At 39.3% G+C, this 20,879-nt stretch overlaps 1 protein-coding gene across 3 annotated transcripts in view; it reads right to left on the bottom strand.

Annotated features, from left to right (window-relative positions):
• Positions 1-20,879, bottom strand: part of ttc28 (tetratricopeptide repeat domain 28) — a 131,844-nt gene that overhangs the window by 8,789 nt on the left and 102,176 nt on the right. For 2 of the 3 annotated variants that reach the window (XM_039614981.1, XM_039614984.1), the window contains 14 exons: positions 19,910-20,398; positions 18,397-18,589; positions 18,169-18,249; positions 17,756-18,008; positions 13,908-14,017; positions 10,845-10,974; positions 10,378-10,605; positions 6,037-6,211; positions 4,281-4,421; positions 2,830-2,974; positions 2,530-2,709; positions 1,798-2,366; positions 1,461-1,708; positions 679-803 (listed from right to left, as the gene is read on the bottom strand). In XM_039614981.1, coding sequence (XP_039470915.1) covers positions 679-803; positions 1,461-1,708; positions 1,798-2,366; positions 2,530-2,709; positions 2,830-2,974; positions 4,281-4,421; positions 6,037-6,211; positions 10,378-10,605; positions 10,845-10,974; positions 13,908-14,017; positions 17,756-18,008; positions 18,169-18,249; positions 18,397-18,589; positions 19,910-20,398 — 3,067 coding nt within the window. The remainder of the gene's footprint in view (positions 1-678; positions 804-1,460; positions 1,709-1,797; positions 2,367-2,529; positions 2,710-2,829; positions 2,975-4,280; positions 4,422-6,036; positions 6,212-10,377; positions 10,606-10,844; positions 10,975-13,907; positions 14,018-17,755; positions 18,009-18,168; positions 18,250-18,396; positions 18,590-19,909; positions 20,399-20,879) is intronic. The other variant, XM_039614982.1, reaches the window with a different exon arrangement.

Raw genomic sequence — 20,879 nt, 5'->3', positions numbered from 1 at the left:
CATTTTACCCCCTGCCATGCTATTTAGAGCCAGACGTGACCATAATGCTCTAAGGTATCAACTAACACCAGCATGCTGGAACCGCAATGCCTCTGAAAGTTCAGCAACATGCTCTGATGGAAGTCTGATGATGATAACTAATGTCATGATTCACTGTATTAGATTTTTATTGATCTTCATGAGAGCTAAGTATAGTTTCCCCAGTCTGTCTTGCTAAGACATCTGAATTCTTTTTCCTTAGATGGAGGGAAAGTGATGTCCCAAAATCAAGAAGGGTAGAAATAAGAAGCATTGCAGAACAAAAAGCAATTTGCAGTCAAAGTAGGTTAACACGTTCACACAGACCTAGCGCTGAATGTAATGACTTTCTTGATTGTTCAGTACTTGTTTGATGCAAAGTCATAAAGTCATTATAATAGCTCAGTACGAATTATCTAAACTCAATATAATGTTTTCATATGGCTTTTTAAAAACTTTTTTCAATCAACAGTCTTTAATTAAATGACATAAAATGACTGCTATAAAAAACAAAGCAGTTAAGCCAGTATTCACATTTGTGAACTTTACAATAGTGAATCTTTGGATGCTCTGACAAAAAATAAAGATCACATATCTAATTAAAATGATTAAAGTCATACTCATTTAAGATTTTCCAGGGGTATTGATGACAAGTCTTACCAAGTGTAACAACACTCTGAGGGCATCCCTGGCCCTCTCTGGGTACTGAAGGATCTCTACCAGGGCTTGGCCAACCAGTGACATGGGACTGTTCAGCTTTACATCATTGCCAATCAGCATGTAACCTAAAAAAGTACAACAAAACACATCTTTCAGTTTCTCATGCATATTGAAACTGTGGTTTTTGGAGTTCTGGAATGTAAATGTAGCCGTCTCCAAGCACTTTGGGTTAGCTTCTGTTGTTTAAATGTGCTGTAAGTTATGAATAAAATAGGCATGACATGTTTAAGGTAAAATTTTCATCGCCAGTGGGCTACATAATGAACTTGAAGAATAGAAACAAAGTGTTGATCCTGCTGTGCTAGTATCGACCCAAAATCAATACCAGTATTGGTATCAATGCTATCGATAATTGGATTGATCCGCCCACTTCTAGTTTATGGTTTGCTCTTTCTCATACCTTGCTTGAAGACACATATCACTGCTGACCAGTAACACCCCAACAGACTTGCCATATTGGGTACAGTGACCACGAAAATTATTCTTTTTCTAAGTTTATAGCGTTTATTATATTATGTATCATCTAACATATCTCAGACATTGACATTGCTAAGTTTTACAAACTAATTGGTTCCTTTTAGCTCATTTGAACTCAAAGAAATTGGTTTTTAGCTGATAAATGCTCCACTATATTTTACAGCTACTCCTCTTGTGTCTGCGTGCTATGGCTCAAATCAACTGAGTCAACCTTTAGTACTTTACATTAATGATTTTTTGCTAACCAGCCCAGTTGGAGGGGTGTGAGAAGTGCTTGCTGCTCTGCAGTGTCTTCATGGCTTCAGTCAGAGCTGCACTGGCTTTGGTCCCATTGTGAAGAGCTGTGTAGAAGGTGTGTGTGAACAGTTTAGAGGCAGCTACTGGCACAGGCCACAAAGAGACACACACACACTGGACCCCTGCAGCCAAGAACGCTCGAGTCAACCCCACCACTCCATCTGCTGTTACCTTGCTGCCAGACTCTGGGTACAACCTGAAGTGGCAAAGGGTCAAAGAGTTACATGGGACAGTCAAAAGCTAAGAAAAGCCCGTGTAAAAGACCAAATATGTGAATAGTTATACCTCAGGACCACCAGTTTGACAGTCAGGCAAAGGTCCAGTATATCAGCAGCAGTAAGAAGGAAATCTTGAAGTGGTGGACTATCACAGATACTCTCTACCTCACACACACTTTCACCATCCTCACTCCTTTCATCTGCTCCTCTGAGTCTCTCTGGGCTGGTCTTTGAAAACAAACCCTTCACTTTTCCACCCTGATCTGCTGCTTTGCCTGACACTGACGTCCTGTGGGGCGATTTCTCCTTTGGTTGGCCACCTTCCCCATCTCCTCCAGCATGCTCTTGACTAGGGGCAAGGACCAAAGCTGCAAGCTTCCAAGATATATGTGTGGCAAAGTGAACACACTCTGCCTGACTCAGAGCTGCTAAAACACGATCCTTTGTGGCATTGGCTCCCGTTAGGGGATGACATCCCAGCTGTTCTCCCAGCCACAGGGCTTCCTCTTGGGCTGAGGGTAAGGGCCCCCATAGCCAACGGTCCATGACACTCGGTGGCAAATGAGGTGCACCGACCACTGCAGCCATTGAGCCTCCATCTGGGCAAAATAAGTGTCCACTGCGTCGAGCAAGAGGCTGCGGTTTGAACACATTTCATACAGAGATATTATAATAACCAAGAAATTTTTTAAATAATTAATTGAATAAACACATATGTCGGAATTGTTTGATTCAACAAATACAATATCTGTTACTTTACATCTATTATCAGAAATCAAAGGGTACCAACATGACTTACCTTTATTGTTGCTCCCAGGCTGGCTAAAGAAGGTACAGAAATTAGACTGAACCTTTCATACAGGTACTCATTAGAGGAGCTGCCTTTGAGCAAGGCAAATGGAATTAGGTATAATTCTCCTTCCAGAACTAACACAAGTTGTCTGTGTCTACCCACGGGTCCACTACTGTGCATCAGGCCCTGTATAGAGAGAGGTGGAGGGCAATCGTAACACACAGATTTGTGTGAAAAACCATAAAGAAGACAAATTCAAATTGTGAATCGAAATATAAATCTTTCCTTGGAGACACACATACATACCCCTTCCATTGGCGCTATGAGCAAGTCATAAAGGGCCCGCAGAGGAGGTTTGCCAGTGTTACTTGGTCTGAAGACGGGAGAAGATAAGCTGTCCTTTACCGGAGATACTGTGGTACTGTACAGACTCGTCATGCTCTGACAGCTTCTATTAGCGGCAGAAATACACAAGAAATGTAATACACTCCCACACATACTTATCCTGTTTGAAAACAGCTATGAACCTATAATCATGGTGATGTTATAGTCATGCAGCTCTACGAAGCTATACTTCAGCACTGGTGATATTAACTGAACGGTAATGTTAGCTTGCTAACTTGCTCATCAGGATTTGGAGTAATGTGTTACAGTTTAACATTTATGAAACACCAATTTCCTTTTTTCTCACAATGAACAGAAGTTTTGCAAATTCAAGTAACTATTAAAAACATATTTGCAATGTTTTTATTTCCCTTCAAGTTCTTACGCATACAGCTGCTTACAAGTTAAATTTATCTAATCCTAGGGAGACCTTTGTATTATGACTGCAACTGCAATATTTTGTGCCCATATTTTGTAGTATGATGATCTTTTTAGTTTCCGATTAGATTCATTTCTCAGCTACGCCATTGTTGTCCACTATCTTTGACCACAGTACAGTTTTGCTTATATTTGTTTTTTCTTCTTAACTTTTATTTTTAAATTATGTTTACTGTTTTAATTATTTTTATTGTTGATATTCTTTCAATGTTTTTCACTGCATGTTTCAAAATGTTTTAAATGTTTAAATTATTTGTTGTGTAGCAACAAGTTGGTTAGTTTGTGTTATGTTTAAATGTAGTGAAAAAAAAGTTGTGAAAAATGGACTTTTCATACTTGTGGATTTCTGTTTAAATACTGTATTATTGAGTTATTCTTGGTCATTTTGGACTTCTGTCAGGTCCACTTCCTGTCGTTGTCAGTTGTCCCTTCTTAGTAATCGCCTGGGATACCTTCACTGACTTGATTCAAATTTGTCTTGCCTGTGTCCAGTATATATGCACACCTCCTGTCCGTTAGTTCACACTTGATAGACTGTCCTGTTTTCTTTGGAGCCATGTGATCTAGCAGTTTCTTGTGATCCTTGTTTATGACCTTTTGCTATGATTCATGAACTTGGTTGCTCTTTACCTGTTTTATTTTCCCTATTTCAGTCTATCATCTGTTTTGGAATAAAAATTAGAACTTTGGGCTTTTTCTTGTTCTGCATTTTTTGGTTAGCCACTAGTTAGCTTTAAGTTTGGCTAAATCTCTCAATGTAAGATAAATAAAAAAAACTTGTTGCTAATAATGTAGTAGAGGAGATGCAACTAGTACCAACTCACTATGCAGTGAAGTTAAGTAAGTAAAGTCAGAGCTAAACCTAAAGTAGACTGTGCACCCTCTGGACATATAGCCAAGATACTCTGGCAGTTTACAGGAACTCTGAATCAAACCTGTTGAAGAGGTTGTTTCTGGACACCATGTGGAGATAGCCTGTAGGGTCTGTGGCAGAGATGAGTTTTTTGTTCAGCTCTTCAAACTGCTGCTCCAACAGATCTCCAGCTTCACTCTCTGTCTCACTACTGGAGCAGACTCTGCAAAATGGCAATAGAGACAGTGATACATAGTTGTTCTATTATACAGCATTGTCTAAAGATTGCAACCAAAATGCCAGGTGCATGCATATACCTCTAACAGTGTCAACTCAAATGCATAAGTATGGTCAAACATTCTGTTTACAAGCAGAAGCCAATCAAAAGAAGGCAGGCTTAAAAAGAGGGCGGTCTTAAAGGGAGAGAAGAAAGTAGTTTGTTTCAGACAGAGGATGAACTGACAATCTTAGGAAAATGTACAAAAGGAAGAAATAAGTAGTGATTAATTACTGGAGCAGTATGTGCTAGAGCGATAACTTGGAATTAAAATAACTTTTTATGGAATCCTCTGGCTGTAGATTTTACACACTCAGGAAGGTAATAGCAGTTTCTGATATCTGGATACATGCTAAAGGGCAGTAAAGTGCTACTAGTGGTTTGGAAAACATTTTTGTGCTGTGTATGTGCAAAAACTTGTCATGCTTCGATGAGTGGGACTCATAATAAACCACACATAAACAGCAAGAATCACCACAATATCAACACACGCACACACGCGCGCACACACGCACCCCAGAAGTAGCGAATCTGCTGGCTGTAGTGACTCCACTGCAGTGGTTTTCACAGAAAGTTGAGATGTAGTTTGTATGGGGGAACATTTGCTGACACAACACATGGTAGTGACTTACAAACTCATCCAGCTATGCCAACCAATGCCTGAGAGTTGTGGGCAGTATAATTGAGAATAAAGAAAACTGGCAGGAGGAAAGGAAGACAGACACAAAGCATGCCTCTTCTCTATCATGCTTTGCTCACTTCTGTTTAAATGAGAGAAGGTTCACCTACAATCTATCCCAAAAGTTTGTACAGAACTTCATGGAAATCTTGGATTGCCTGATTAACTCTAAGCCTCAAATGTCAAACACATGGTAAGCCAACAAAAAAAGTCAACGTCTCCAAAGTCAGTCTGACTTTTTCTTTGTATAAAAAGACAGAAAAGTCATATCGCTAAAATAATTGGGATTTATCTTCTGTAGACCATGAATGTACCACATTACCATAGGGTGACTTAATAACAATCATCTTAACAAACAGTTCCACATTTTAGCACACCAGTGAAACAATTTTGACCAGATTAGAGGTTTTTCATGATTTTTTTTTTATGCCTGTGTTTTCTGGGCTGACAGTCTTTCTTTTGGATACTGCTAGACTCTGCCTGGAAGCCTATCCTTTCTTCAGATATTTAAAATGTACTATACACAGAGGAAATACACATTGAAAATACACCCATAGTGATTAATAACATATTTACCATAGTTGTTAAGCTCAACACAACTGGTCAACCACGTAATTGTTCTTTGTATGTGTGCTAGTAGTCAGACAGGGATTCAAGACATGTCACAAAACTTTGAACATCAGCCTTGTGAAAAGGCTTGAACATATCCTCATGAGACCATGAAATATCTGCATTAGGCTCCATTAACCTGTTTAATGGAATAAAGTTGTCACTGTCAGCTATAAAGTCATGTCAGCAGTATGAGGCATAAAGAAAATACTTCATTGAGTTAAAAGGTGCTGGTAACAATCATTCACTGCCATCTATCAAAGGTGGCACTACCTGCTATAATGACTATCCACTCCCAGAGCCTCTCTAGCATTGTGGATGTATTGCTCCAGAGAAAAGGAACCTCCAACAGCTCCTCCTCCACTTTGTGGGCTCCCACTACCATCCTGGAACTCAGACACCTCCAGTCCTGCTTCTCCAAGATACACCTCATTAAACTTCACGATACCTGTAACATTTTAGGAAAAACATAAGCAGGTTACAGCACTATGTGTGTGCCCATTTGTCAACATGTGTGCCTGTGTGGCATCATGTAGTGTAGACACTAGATGGTACTTCTGTCATTTTTTTCTTAAGGGTCCCCTTAGAGAAAAAGCCGTGAAGCCAAAGAGTGATCATTCTCTTTGCAGTATAAATGTCCTCAAATGTCATATCTGATATATGTAGATATAGGTGACATTTCAGCCTGTAGGTAGCCCTGGAGGAAAGACTGCAATGAAAGTGTTCACCCTTTGAAGAGAATTAGTGGTAAATGTCACCCTAGCATTACAAGGACCTTAAAGATGATCATCTCAGTCAAGACCATTTTTGGTTTTGTCTCACAGAACTTAAATGAATTCCCACTGAAGTCATGACAACATCACTACATCTCAGCATCCCATGCCACAGCAGTTATGACAACTCATAGTACAACATAGTACAACTCTGTTTTTTCTTTTATACCAAAGATATAATCCCTGCTTAATTTTTTTAAACATTTATAGATGCTCTTATGCCTTCCCATCCCATTGGAATGGGTGTAGCACAGGTGGTAGAGTGTGTGTGATAATTATAAAAAGCTGCATGCATGCAGTGCTTTAAGTAATCAATAAGCCTTGAAAAGTGCATATAGTTCCAGTCCATTACAGACTACTGTAGTCATATTACTTAAATGTTATTGATGACTAAACTGAAAAGTTCTTCAGGCCCATGGAAACATTAATCCCTTTCTACAACAGCTGCGTTAAGACCAATTCTGTAATGAAACGCTGTGTGGCAGGCAGGAGATGAGGACTCAAAATGCAGGACTCACAGACTTGAGGGATGAACTCAAAACCACAGCTTTATTTGCTGGTTGCAGAAAAACGAGCATACAAAGTAAACTAAATTAAACTGGGGAATAACACACTAAACTCACAGGGAGATCCACACGGCATGAGGGAGGACGCGACACTGACTCAGAGAAACACAGGGTTTAAATACACTGGGAAGTAACGAGGGGAATGAGACACAGAAGGAGGGCACAGCTGGGAGAAATCAGGACTGACGAGACAAGGAAGCAAAGCAGGACACATTCACATAAGACACGGACCTTCAAAGTAAAACAGGAAATATGACACAGAGACGCGAACTTGGCACAGTGGAGGCAGCAACTGAGAAACACAGAGACATAAACCATAAGGCAGAGGTCTAAGAACCAAAATACACAGAGGGAAATACTAAGCTTGGAACACAAGAAACTAGACTCGAGAGAGTAACAAAAGACCAACCATGAGAACATAATTCACAATACAGAGTGACAGAAAACAAAAAACTCAAACATGCAAAGACACAGACTTACACAGAACCGAGGGGACACAGAAACATGAAGGGCAAGGGATCTAACTAGAAACCACAGAACAACTCACAAGTACAATAATACAAAAACCACGAAGAACTAAACACGCTGGGTCAGGAGACCCAGGACCCTGACAAATTCCAAATGATTTTGCAAACCTGAATTTTATACTTCTCATTAAAGCATTACTTAATCATGATTATTGACATAATTTGAAGTGGACACCAGCATCAGTACATTTATAATTATGCACCTATTAGTCTCTTTAAAAATATGGGACATTTTATACACAACTATTTTAGAAAGAAAAACACAGAAATATCTGAACGTCTTTTCTCATCTCCAAAATCTCAGTAATGGAGGGATGGACCATGGTCCACTCTGACTCAGTGTCTCCAGCCTCACTTAGTATGCTTTAAAAGTTCTGCTGGAGGTGGGAGTAGAAGATCTCACAGACCAGGGCCTCTGCCAGACACTCCCACTGCATCTTCACTACACATCTAGGGACATCAGGCCTGTCCAGCATCAGCCTCATCACCCGTGAGACCTGATCCAACTCAGTACCAAGTAGTGATCGCTTGACTGCTCTGATATTATCTTTACCTGAGTATCCAAGACATGTGGACAGAGATCTGATAATACAATTACGAAATCAATCATGAACTTGCATACTAGAGTTAGTTAAGTGTACTAATGGACACCATTATACTCAAACCAGGTGTTCAGAACAGACCAGTCCTTGGGTTACATTGAGTAGGCCATTTCTTCCAATTATACCCCTCTAGGTCACACTATTGTTGCCAATGTGAGCTTTGAAGTACTCCAGTATAACAGTGGAGTCCCCAGCAGATACAGGGACTCTAAGGAAGCCAGGCACACTGAACTGTTGGAAGGTGCAAGAAACAAGAAAGAAGGAAACCCTCCTATCCCCTAAGGAAAACCTGAGCATACAGGCACCAAGTCACAAGTATGCAAATATACCCATTTCTCCTCACCATCTATCACTGAGGGTAGCCTCATGCATCAGCTTAGGCAACTTGAATCAGTGCAGAGGATTAGTAAGGAGGAAGTGAGGGTAACTATGAAGAGGATGAAGAGTGCAAAGGGTTAGATGGTCCAGATCACATACTCGTGGAGGTAAGGAGATGACTAAAAGACACAAGATTATGAGGATGCCTGAAGAAGTGGCAAAGAAGTTTGCGAGGCTGGTGCAGGACATACAGTGATGCAAAAAAGTGTTTGCCCCCTTCCTGATTTCTTATTTCTTTTGTATGTTTGTCACATTTAAATGTTTCAGATCATCAAACATATTTAAATATTACACAAAGATAACACAAGTAAACATAAAATACAGTTTGTTAATGGAGGTGTTTATTATTAAGGCGAAAAAGAAAATCCAAACCTACATGGTCCTGTGTAAAAAAAGTGATTGCCTCTAATTTAATAACTGTTTGGGCCACCCTTAGCAGCAGCAACTTCATTTGCAATAACTGCCAATTAGTCTTTTACACTTTTTTACACCACTGTATATAAAGAAAGTGAGGTTCAAGGTAAGGGTGGGATTACATCAGGGACCAGCTCTCTGCCCTTTCTCCTTTGCGATGGTGATGGACAGGCTGACAGATGATGTCAGGCAGGAGTCTCCATGGATTATGACGTTTGGATAACATTGTGATCTGTAGTGAGAGGAGAGAACAGGTGGAAGAGAGCCTGGAGAAGTCAAGATTTGCACTGGAAGAGAAGAGGGCTAAAAGTCAGTAGAAGCACGACAGAATGTGTGTGTTAATGAGAGTTAGACAGGTGGAAAGGTGAACACACAGGAAGTAGAGATAATGAAGGTAAATGAGTTTGAATACCTGGGCTAAACCATCCAAAGTAGCGGACAGTGCACAATATTAGTGAAAAAGACAGGATGGAGGCAGGATGGAGTGGCTGGAGATGTGTCAGGCAGAAAGAAAAGGTTTATAGGAGGGTAGTGAGGCCTGCTATAATGTATGGTTTGGAGACAGTAGCACTTACAAAAAGACACGAGGTAGAGGTCAAGGTGACAGAATTTAAGATGTTAAGATTTTAACTGGTAGTGACCAGGATGGACAACATTACAAATGAGTACATCAGAGAGACAGCTCAGGTTGAGCAGTTTGGAGAGAGGGAAGGTTGGAATGGTTGGACATGTACAGGAGGAATAGCGGATATATTGGATAAATGACTTTGAAGATGGAGCTGCCAGGAAGACCACAGAGGTAGATCACTGGAGAGGTTTAAAATGGTCACGAAAGAGGTTTGAGTATAGAAGATTATGATAGGAATAGGGTGAGATGGAAGCAGAGGTGATGGTAAATGGTAAATAGCCTGTATTTGTATAGCGCTTTACTTAGTCCCTAAGGACCCCAAAGCGCTTTACACTACATTCAGTCATTCACCCATTCACACACACATTCACACACTGGTGATGGCAAGCTACATTGTAGCCACAGCTGCCCTGGGGCGCACTGACAGAGCGAGGCTGCCGGACACTGGCGCCACCGGGCGGGTGAAGTGTCTTGCCCAAGGACACAACGACCGAGACTGTCGGAGCCAGGGCTCGAACCGGCAACCTTCCGATTACAAGACGAACTGCCAACTCTTGGTGATAGCTAAAGGGAGCAGCCTCAGGCTCCTTCCCAACCAGAAAGGTAATGTTCCATGTTCCTAAAGGCAACTTTGTCAGCCTACGACTCTGAATCTGAATGAAAAAAGCATCTTCAGTAATTTCATAAAACTGATCAGCTTGAGTTTGTGTAAGCGTGGCAGTGAACCTGTGCCTGGAGATATTAGCCAGCTGTACAGAAAGCCTTCTGCCAGAGAATAGTAGAGAACCATGGCCCTCTGACTGTTGACTGTTTCCAGGATGTGTTCTATGGTGACCGGGATGTAAGGGTCAGTGCTTGCTGCTTGCTGACTTCCTTTCTGGCGTTCCACTAGGAGATCAGCAAAGGCACGTGTGCGCCCTCGCTCAGCTATAGCTAGTGCCTCATCGTGCCGGCCTGAAAGAATAGGAACACGTGGAGCTGTGAGTTAAAAAGGAGCAGATCTGAAAGAGCAGACTCTTTATTGTGGTAGCATTGATAAAGAAATACAACTATCAGACATTAGGTGATCATTTGTGCCTTATTAACAGAGACCAATGTATAAGGTGTAAAAATGAGAACAGCTAACATACAAAGTGATGTAGTCATTTGCCACAAAGAAACAACACAACAGGTCAAGAGGCCACTTCTGTCACCTAAGCTGACGAGGACTCTCTGGAGAGCCTGGTACGAACTGGTTTGCAGATCAAACAGGGAGAGCTTGTAATCCATACTGTGCTGCATCTCATGACGAATTGCCTCAAATAGTATAGATGCTTTGTATAACTGGAACAAACAGCAAATAAACATACATTGCAATGAATTATCAACAGTACCAATCCACAAATATACAAACCATCCATTGTTCCAGTGTTCAACTGGATTTAGGCTGTGAAGACATTTTTATACTCTTCACACCTTTTAATGTGTCTCCATGGTTTGTTGTAAATCACCTGCATTTGTTATTTGTTAACAACTTTTGTATTTATTTTCTGTGTATTGTGTGATCTAAATGGCCAGGCTTCATTTCAAACCTGTTTGAGCATATAGGTACAGTGCTGGCCACTGGGTGGCACTATAAACACACAGCAAGAGTTGTAAGTGTTTTGGCTCACTTTTCACCATGAAATGGAGAAGCAAAGTTAATATAATTGTGCATTTTCTAATAGTTAAAAAATATTTTCAGTTTTTGCTTTCATTTTATTTACAGCATAGTTTTTTAAAACAGTTTTAAATGTAGATTTTGTTATGATATGTTTAATGTTTGTCATTATGCTAGTTTTAATACGTACAGAACCTTACAATAACAATACAGCAAGAAAAAGAAATGACACACAGTCACAAATTGTATTCATAGGTAGTCCTATATTAAAAACATCACTCAGATATATTCCATTTTGATAGAATGCATGTAGTTATGTTATATTATCAATTCGGGGCTCTTTATATATGTACTTTTATATATGGCCATATATATATAAATAATTTTTTAACCTGTTACTGTGTCTACACAGACTGTATCTCTCTTCTCTTTTCCTTGTCGCTTAACTTGCAGTTCCAGTTATTCCCACCAAATAATAATAATTTATTTTGTTTTCCTGAAATAGAAAGAAACTAAGAAATAAACATTAAATTGTTTAAAAAATTGTCTTTAGTGTTAAATGACAAAATCTGATTTGGCACCATTACCAAGAAAAACTGAAGGCGGTGTTAGTTTTAAATTATATTAACTGTCATGGTTCCTGGTTGCTGGCCCAAGGTTTTTGTGTTTTCAGAATGTTTTGCAGTTTTCTTGTTTTGATTATCTTTCTATTTTAGTTCAGTTCTCCTTCTCTTGGTCTTTAGGTTTATTTTGGGTTAAGATAAGATTTCTGTTTGAGTTCCATAACCTTCTGTTTATGCTCTACTTTCCTAGTGCCTCTGAGTTTTATTTATTTTCCTAGTTAATGGTTTCTTATTTAATTATGTTAATTCCCTTTCGTGTCCTAGTTTCATCTCTGTGTCTTGTTCTCAGCGTCTCCTGGAAGTCATTCTTCTCTCCCTCTTTAACTCTCTGTCTCTACAGTCGTGTCCCTGACAGAACCCTGGCAGTTCTGTCAAGTTCATATGTTTTAGTCTGGGTCTCAGTGTTTGTTACTTCCTGTTTCATTTAATAGTCCCTTGTCCCATATGCATTATGTTTAGTTTTGCTTCCCCTGCCTCATTAGTCAGATTCAGTTCAGCTGTGTTCCCATGCGTCTCCATTTCCACTAATCAACTGCCTGTGTATTAATTGTATGTCTCCCCTTGTCCTTTGTCATGTTCTCCCTCAAGCTGTGTGCTCTGTGCTGTCCATGGTCTGGGTTGTCTGAGTGATGAAATAACCAAATTATAATCATAGGTAGTCCTATATTAAAAACGTCACTCACATATTCCATTTTGATAGAATGCATTTAGTTAGGTAGCATTCTGGGCTCTTACTTCTAGCTGAGTATTTATACATAGGGTCATTTATTTACTTCTTTAACCTGTTACTGTGTGTACTTGGACTGTAACTCCCTCTCCCATTCTCCCTCTCTCCCTTAGATTTGTGTTATGTATTTTAAATTTCTCAAGTTCAGCAATAAAGCAGCCTTTTGAGTTTATGTTTTGTCTTCAGAGTCCTGTGTTTGTGTCCAAAACCTGCCTGCCGTACAGCAAACCTGACACTGTCATATCTTTCAAAAGTTTATATAATAAAAACGATGCAAATTCGATAATAATACCGGATATCAATAAGACATAGTAATGCAGTAGAGAAAATTATTATCTGTCATAGATTAAAACAGTCTTAAGCAGTATTCTACACTTCTACACTGGATTTCTCACTTATGCAAACAAAGCTGGGAAACAAAGAATAATGAGGAAAAACCAAAGCTCTCTGTTAGCCTGTTAGTTACTGTTAGGCATTCGTAAAACTTTTTTTTGAAGTGGCTCTAACGCTGGACTCTAACACTTGGTGAATAAACTCTCATATGATGTGAGAATGTAACCCAACTGTTTTTCTGAGGGAAAGCATGACTTTAAAAACACTCGTGGCTAACATTAGCTGGCATAATTTGGAGGCATAATGGCATAACGTGGAAGATATAATTGCACATTGTTCTATGTATATTTATGAGTACAATATCCCTTTTTATATTAAATAATCTAAAAAAAATCACCGGCTGTATCTTTAATTACTTATAGAACAAAAAGAGGGGTACACCCATTCACACTCACATTCACATATATGGCCAATTTAGAGTCACCAATCAATTTAATACATATGTCTTTGGGTTATGGAAGGAAGCAAGATCACCCAGAGAGAACCCACATGGGCACAAGGAAAACATGCAAACTCCACACAGAAAGGCACCAGCTATCTAGCAGGTTCAAACGAGTAACTTCATGCTGTGAGACAAGTAAGTTAATTAGTAAAATATGGTTCCTATAGCTCCCATAATGGTTTGAGTCTATAAAGACAGTATAAAAGGGTTTGCTTTATGGTTCATAAATTGTAATTGACAGTTTGCTACCATCCTGCTTTTTCAGTTGGATCTACCCAGTGCTCACAGTGCCCATTTTCAGATGGCAAGGTGGAAAATGGTTCCTTGAGGTTTCACAAGATTTAACAATGTTTTTCTTAAATCTTAAATCCACACACACAAATTGCATCTTTGCAGCTGAGAATACATGTATAAATGCATACACATACACACCTGGTGCTGTGATTCCTCCAGGTTTCCACTGGCCCAAAGAGACAGGCCCAGGCGATGGCGTATCTTTGCTTCATCTTCTCTCCGACCTAACTGCTCTGCCAGACGCAGACCTGGGGAAACAGCAGAAGAGATCAGACGCTAGTTCCAAGAGGCTGATACGAAAATCATCTCTTTCAAAGTCCTGGCACTTTGACGCTTGTGACAACTGTTGCTGTACTGAAGTGAATTCTTACTGACTCAGCCAGCGGCACTCACATTTGCCATTCCTTTTTCTCCCACTGTTTCTTTTGTCTTTCTTCACCCTTGTTTTTTATGCAGCTGATTCAAATTCAATTCAAAAGTCTTGAAATCTTCTCCTTCGTCTCAGATATGTTTCATCTACTCCTGCTGCGAAGACGCAGGCAGTCATAGCAAGTTGTATTTAGTTCTCATTAGGCTCTCAGATTGTGCAGAAGCTCATCAAATATCAAGTTTTCTTCACGCTTCTCTGCCTGTTTGTCTCTGTCTGGGCCTGTGATGGTCTGTGTGAGTATTGGTTGGGAAAGTTAATTGGAGACACACAAGTGATTTTTTTTTTAACTCTGTCCTAACCTCAACTCTGAGCTGAAATTCTTTTTGCTTGTCGAGCTAATGATCAATTAAAATCCAGAGGATCTGTGAGCCAAGTGACAAACCATGACTCTGTCTTAGAGGCTCGATGAAGCCTGGATGAGTTCATAAATTAACCCAGTCACTCATTTTAAATATCCATTACAATTAGACTGCATTTTAATTTTTATCAGCCTTTTAATGTGCACATGTCTTTTTAATAGGAAAGAGATCCAAATGGGATTATTTTCAACAAGGTTGATGAGACACAAATATGTGTTCCAAAGAGAAGTCTAGTTAGAGATGTAGTTAAATCAAACAGGATTATCGGCAACAACCTGCCTGAAGGAAACCACACTCTAGGGTAAACAGCTGAGCACTGATCCTGTATTAGCCTGTGTCAGACTCATAAATACCTTTCATGCTTCTTGAGGATTGTTCTGAGCAATGTTCTCAGTCTTAAACAACTCCGACTTTAAAGAAGATACTCACACATAGATCAAAGTATGTGCTAAGAGCCAGAGCCTCCCTACATGGTGTCTGTACGACCGCAGGGAGAAAATGGTGACTAAGTTTTTGCTCGCTTTTCATCACAAGTTTGTAGATACATGTCAAAAATGTATAGTGCTTTTGAACGCAGTGGAAAAGTTTAGATCAAAAACTCCTATCCTGCTGCTTTTTGATTCAGACATTGGTATCAAACAGTATGCTATATAACTGTTTCTTGTTGGTCTCAAAGCTTTGAAATTTAGTCTAGTGAACAGTGTTCCTACACAAAAATTTCTCAATTGTTTTCTGTTCCTGGACACAAATGTTGAATGTTGGCATTATTTTGACTTTTGAGTTATTGTTTCTCTTGCTGCTGGTTAGGTTAGGAAGCAAAATGACATAATTTTTTGCTTGGTGGTAGACAGACTTGGTTAGGTTTAAGTAAAATTACTTGGATTAGCTTTAGGCAAGAAAATTAATTGGTCAGGTTTAAACAATAAAAACACTTAGTTAAGGCCAGATAATAAAACTCCTGGCTTGGGCCTTTTTGTGTCCTGTTTATCAAACTATTAATAAGCACTTCAGCACTCACAATCATGTGTTTATAATGTACTTAATATAAGATGGCAGTAAGAAAAAATTTATATCTTTCAGTTTGTGGCTTTCCTCACTGTTTCTGGTTGTAACCCGCAAAAAAGCCAGACCTAGTCCCTAATGAACACAGACGGCAACAATCATTAATACCCACACATTAACAAAAGTAAGTATTTGTTCATAAACATAGCACCACATTCAAGCATAAAAAAGGGATTAACCAGTGTTAATATATGAGAAAAAAAAGCTGTTGTTGCAAAAAACACACAGTTAGTTCCAGTAAAAATAAAATATAAAATATAGCACAGTTTGACAGACATAAAAAATTAATTTTGCATCAACAAGGTGATTCCCAAAGAGCTAATAGCCAAAAACCTGGCATGTTTTAGCATGGTCTCCAGTGTGTGTTAAAAACTTTTGAGAAAACTGGACCTAGATGAACTATTGCTTTCATAGGTCCTTCATTCCTGCAGCTGACTGTACAATACTCACACAAGATAAATACCTGCTAAAATATATATGTGTATATTATCACTCCAACTGCAGTTTAATAGATAAAAAAAAAAAAAATCTCTGTGACATCTCCTTGAGTGTATTTTACTGTATATGGCAACCAGTTGTACATGGCACAAATCACTCTCGTATAGTATTTTGGCTTAAAAAAAAAAAAATTATTCTCATTTATTTTTTTGTTCGACTTTTTCCACCTATTCTTCCCGACCCTTTGCTTAACACACCAAGGGAATTTCCCAAGTGTGGGATATAGAAAGTCTATCTTTGGTAGGATGCTAACTGTCAAGAGGCAATTCTTAAGGAAGGGAAATACGGAAAAAACTATCCCAAATTACACAAGAACTGGACTGAAAATCACTGTCAATTGGTCTGATAATAATAATAATGATCCCAATAATTCTGTCTCCTTAAAATATACACCCAAGACCACAAAAGATGGGTACACAGGCCCCACAAATTTCCTTTAAATTAAAGTTTTACAACTCTGTAAAGACTACTGTTAGTATTAATGGAATATGTTAAACCCTATGATTGTACCTAATTTTATCACTACCCTGTCAGTGTGTTGTTGAATCTAGCAAAGCAACAGAGCAATTAGTCAATTAAGATTTGTCAATCACCAGAAAAGTGGGTAACTTAATTGGATGGAGCAATGGGGGCTGTGTCCATAGGCAGCGATTTTCATGCTCCCGGGACCTATTTTCTTTATAAGTCCTATGACGTTTAGCAATGACAGCTCTCTAAATGTCCTCAGTGCATAACTTTTCTCCCTGTCACACTAGACTATCAGTTAAAAAGTAGTTTTGGACAAATACCGCACTTATCAATGTTACTTCTATATCACCAACCAATGAAAATCACACCATCAGCCATTGTGTAAACACTGGAGAGTTATTTCTGAAAATCACAACCACCATTTTTATGATCTCAAATGTACAAAGGAGTAAGAAAAATAAAAAACTATTGATCATTTTGAGAATAAAGTTGAAATTTCTGGCTCGGGTTGACCGGGTCCCTCCCACGCGTTGACCTCTGGAACGGCATGGGGGCCGCCTCCCTCCCCCATGCGGTCGAGACCTGGTATGATAATGCATTTTTTCTGCACTTTGTTTGTTCTTGAAAGCATGCCTCCTCTTTTTGTTGTTTCTTAGACCGTGTAAGACTGTCTGTTATTTACATGCAGTGCTGCAATATTTTCCCCTTAATTTTAAGCAGTTGTGCTTATTTAATCTTATAGAAAAGAGCAACTTAGGGTCAGTGTGGTAAGCATAGGCGTTTCTGACTGACTGTGAGGACTAGGCCCTTATAGTTATTTACATACAGAGTTATCTGTGCTCTCTATTTTAATTCAATTTCATTAATATTATTTCATATCTCTAAATAGAGGCAGTGCAACATCCAATAAAAGTTAAAATGTCAAACTATTTGAAGATCAAACAAGCAATATTTGTCTTAAGTTTATAATACTTCTGGAAGCAAGAAAAATGGTATAATGGAGACAAAAAGACACTGATTGCTTGGGACAGCTGTGAATCAAAGCTGCCATGCCTCTATACCCAGTATCTTTGGATCCCAGGGGTTTGTTCTTTTTAAACTTTCATACATAAACACAGCAACTGCAATATCATCATGCTCACTGTTAATTGTTGTAGCTAATGTCTTACCCTCCTGTAGGTACATTACAGCCTGCGCGTAGTTTTGCAGTGCATGATGTGTCCTTCCCAGGCTTCCATAGGCCATAGTCTTTGCTATCAGGTCATTGGTCTGTGCTGCAACACTCAGGTGTTGCTCCTGGAAGACTACTGCCCGTTCGTACTTCCCTAGAGCTTCGTAGGTCAGTCCCAAGTTGCCGTAGGCTCGACCCTGGCCCCTGACACATCCAGTCTGTTCTGCTATTTCCAAAGCCCTTTGGTGCCACTACATCAGGAAAAAATAGGTTGCTTAGAGGAGAGGCTTGACTATTGATAAATTCTATGTTTTCCCTGTTAATTAGTATAATTAAAGATATTTCATAACAAGTGGGGCTATCCTCTGCATATACAATGTCGAATGTGATATGATATGAATCTCTACACACCTGTAGAGCTGTCTCGTTGTCTGCCATCAACTGATAGACACCTCCAAGTGCATTGCTTGCCTCTGCCTCCAGGGATTTATCCTGATAGTTCAAACAGAGTTTACCTCATTCTATGGGCATAATGTGTTTTTAATATCTCCCCCTGAATATGATATTACTTATCATATTCAACAGGGCAAAAAAACAATATGAAACGGAAACAAGAACATTTTGCTGGTGAAAACTTACCCCTGCTATGCGTGCAATGTTAAGCTGGTGCTCCAGACAAGAGAGGGCCTGCTCATAGTTGCCCAGCTGGCTATGTAAGGTGCCCAGCTCCCCATAAGCCTGAGCCTTACCTCCTCCTTCACCACCTAGCTCATGAGCTACTACCAACCTCTTCTCAAAACACACCAGTGCTTGCTGGAGACTACCCATGGACCTGAAATAGGAGAGGGAGGAGAACAAGAAGGGGAGGAAAAAGACCTTGTATGATAATGCATTTTCTCTGCACTTTGTTTGTTCTTGAAAGCATGCCTCCTGTTTTTGTTGTTTCTGCAACATCTAAAGAAAAGAAGGCAAGTTGGTCCGTATACAGAACATTTTTCTCTTTATATCTACTCAGAGAAAAACTAAAGAATGAAAGTCTACAAAGGTTTGTTCTAAATCTCCACTCTACATTACTATTTCATTCACACTCCAGACGACAGGAGCAACAGCTGGATAAAGTAAACCCAACAGTAAGCCTTGTTCTTCTGTCAGTGAGCATTACTTATGTTGTATCATATGAGAGTTGCCCACTGTGGGATATGTGTCTGAAAAAGTCTTTTTGCTTTTAATACACCACAGAGTTCTGACTGTATTTATTCTTATTATGACTCTAATTAAAAATGTGTATAAAATGATTGTGACAAGAAATGCTCATTTAAAACTCTTGCACGAATGCTATTCTGTATTAGAAAGGTGTATCCTAACTAATAGGATAGAACATAAATAAACAGAACATACATTTTTACGCTGATGTAAACAGAAGTCTGCAGCACTGTACCAGGTGTGAATTTATTTCTACATTTAGCGGGAAATACAGGGAGACTTAAAAACACTGAAAAATTTCTTAATTTTATTTGTCCTCTTACTAGAGTTAGCTGAGAAGGAAAGAAGGAAGAGAAGCAGTTGGTCTATGGAGAATCATTTAAAATTTTTAATTTAATTTTTATTTCAGTAATAGAACATAACTGACTTTTAAAACAAACAAACAAAAACAAGACAGGAAATTATAAAACTAAGTTATGAAATGAATTGATAGTGATATTTAAATTAAATGCACTATAGATTATTTCAGCCTTGCTCATTTCAAATGAATTTGGCCAATTAGGCTTTATGGGTCATGGCAGACTTAGACTCTCCACCTCCTCATGACCCCCCTCATACAACACTGTGTATCAGGACAGCAAGTGCAATCTCCTTGTATGTTTCTAAAAACAGAATTTTTATTTAAATCACATTAAATGCTTTTTTGTTTTCTGACTGGAACAGTGCAAGCATCAGTAACAGGAAGATACAGCAAGAAAAGAAGAGCTGGTTTGGAGGTGGTTTGCAAAGTGGCTTGCAGATGCGTAGTACCCTAATAGTGTGCCCTGTATTAAATTTATCAAATGCATGTATAGAAGGGTATCGTCTGAGCCATGAGCTGTTGTTGGTGTAACCTTGTGGTTTAACTTTGAACTAAAACTGTTCTCAATTTGATTTTAGTTTCACCTACCTGTGCGCATTGCCAAGTCCTCTGTAGGCTTTCTCTTGGTCCTGGACATGATTGAGACTCTGAGCCACTGTCAGGTACTTCTCATAATACTGTATAGCCTCCTCATAATCTCCCAAAACATCATAGCAGTCGGCCAGGTTCCCATAGGCCCTGCCTCTGTCTAGCATGCTCTCAGTTCCACTTAGCTGCTGCAGCATGGCCAGCTGCTGCTCAAAATAACCAATAGCTTCCTCAAACAATCCCATGTTTATCTTGGTGATGCCCATGTTTCCATGGACCTGTGCCTCCAAACGGGCATCCCTGAGCCCCTGTGCCAGGCCCAGCTGGGTCTCATAACACTGGAAGGTTGTAGCATATTCTCCCAAGGCCATATGAACAGCTGCTAGGTGGCCAAGAGCACGGCACTCCCCCTGCTGATCACCTAGATCCTTTCGGATGGTCAACTCCTGGCTGTGGAACGACAAGGCCGTATCCAGCTGGCGGAGAAGTCTAGGTGGGAAAAAGTGTGAGAACACTGAATTAAGATGAATCAAGGGAACTACTTCAGTTACGACCATCATGGAACAAGCATACGAAAGTCACACATCAGTTATAGCCAAAACCTGGTGTCCTTTGTATAGTATGATATTTCATGTGGTTTATTATTGTAGAGCCAGTCTGTTGCAAAGGATGGATGCTTATATGTTACTTCTCTTTGTTAACAACTTGGAAAGTTAATACTTTTTAAACTCACATGTTTTTTGGAAACAGGCTTTTTCTTTGTAACTCCAAAGTATATAGCAGGCAATAGCAGGCATTACAAAAAAATGGTCCACAAGCATGTGGCTTTATAAAGGTAAATAAATACATTCTCTAATTGATGTCCCTTTTGCCTCTATAAACTCAGCTGAGCTTTCCCCAATATATTAATTACTCATATTTGATTATAGTTTGGCAGATAAAATGATCATAACACAACAATATTTAATAT

This window comes from Oreochromis aureus, linkage group 7, assembly GCF_013358895.1.
Source record: "Oreochromis aureus strain Israel breed Guangdong linkage group 7, ZZ_aureus, whole genome shotgun sequence".
Taxonomy (NCBI): domain Eukaryota; kingdom Metazoa; phylum Chordata; class Actinopteri; order Cichliformes; family Cichlidae; genus Oreochromis; species Oreochromis aureus.
Note: the sequence above shows the minus strand (reverse complement) of the source record. Positions and strands in the feature narration are given on the sequence as shown.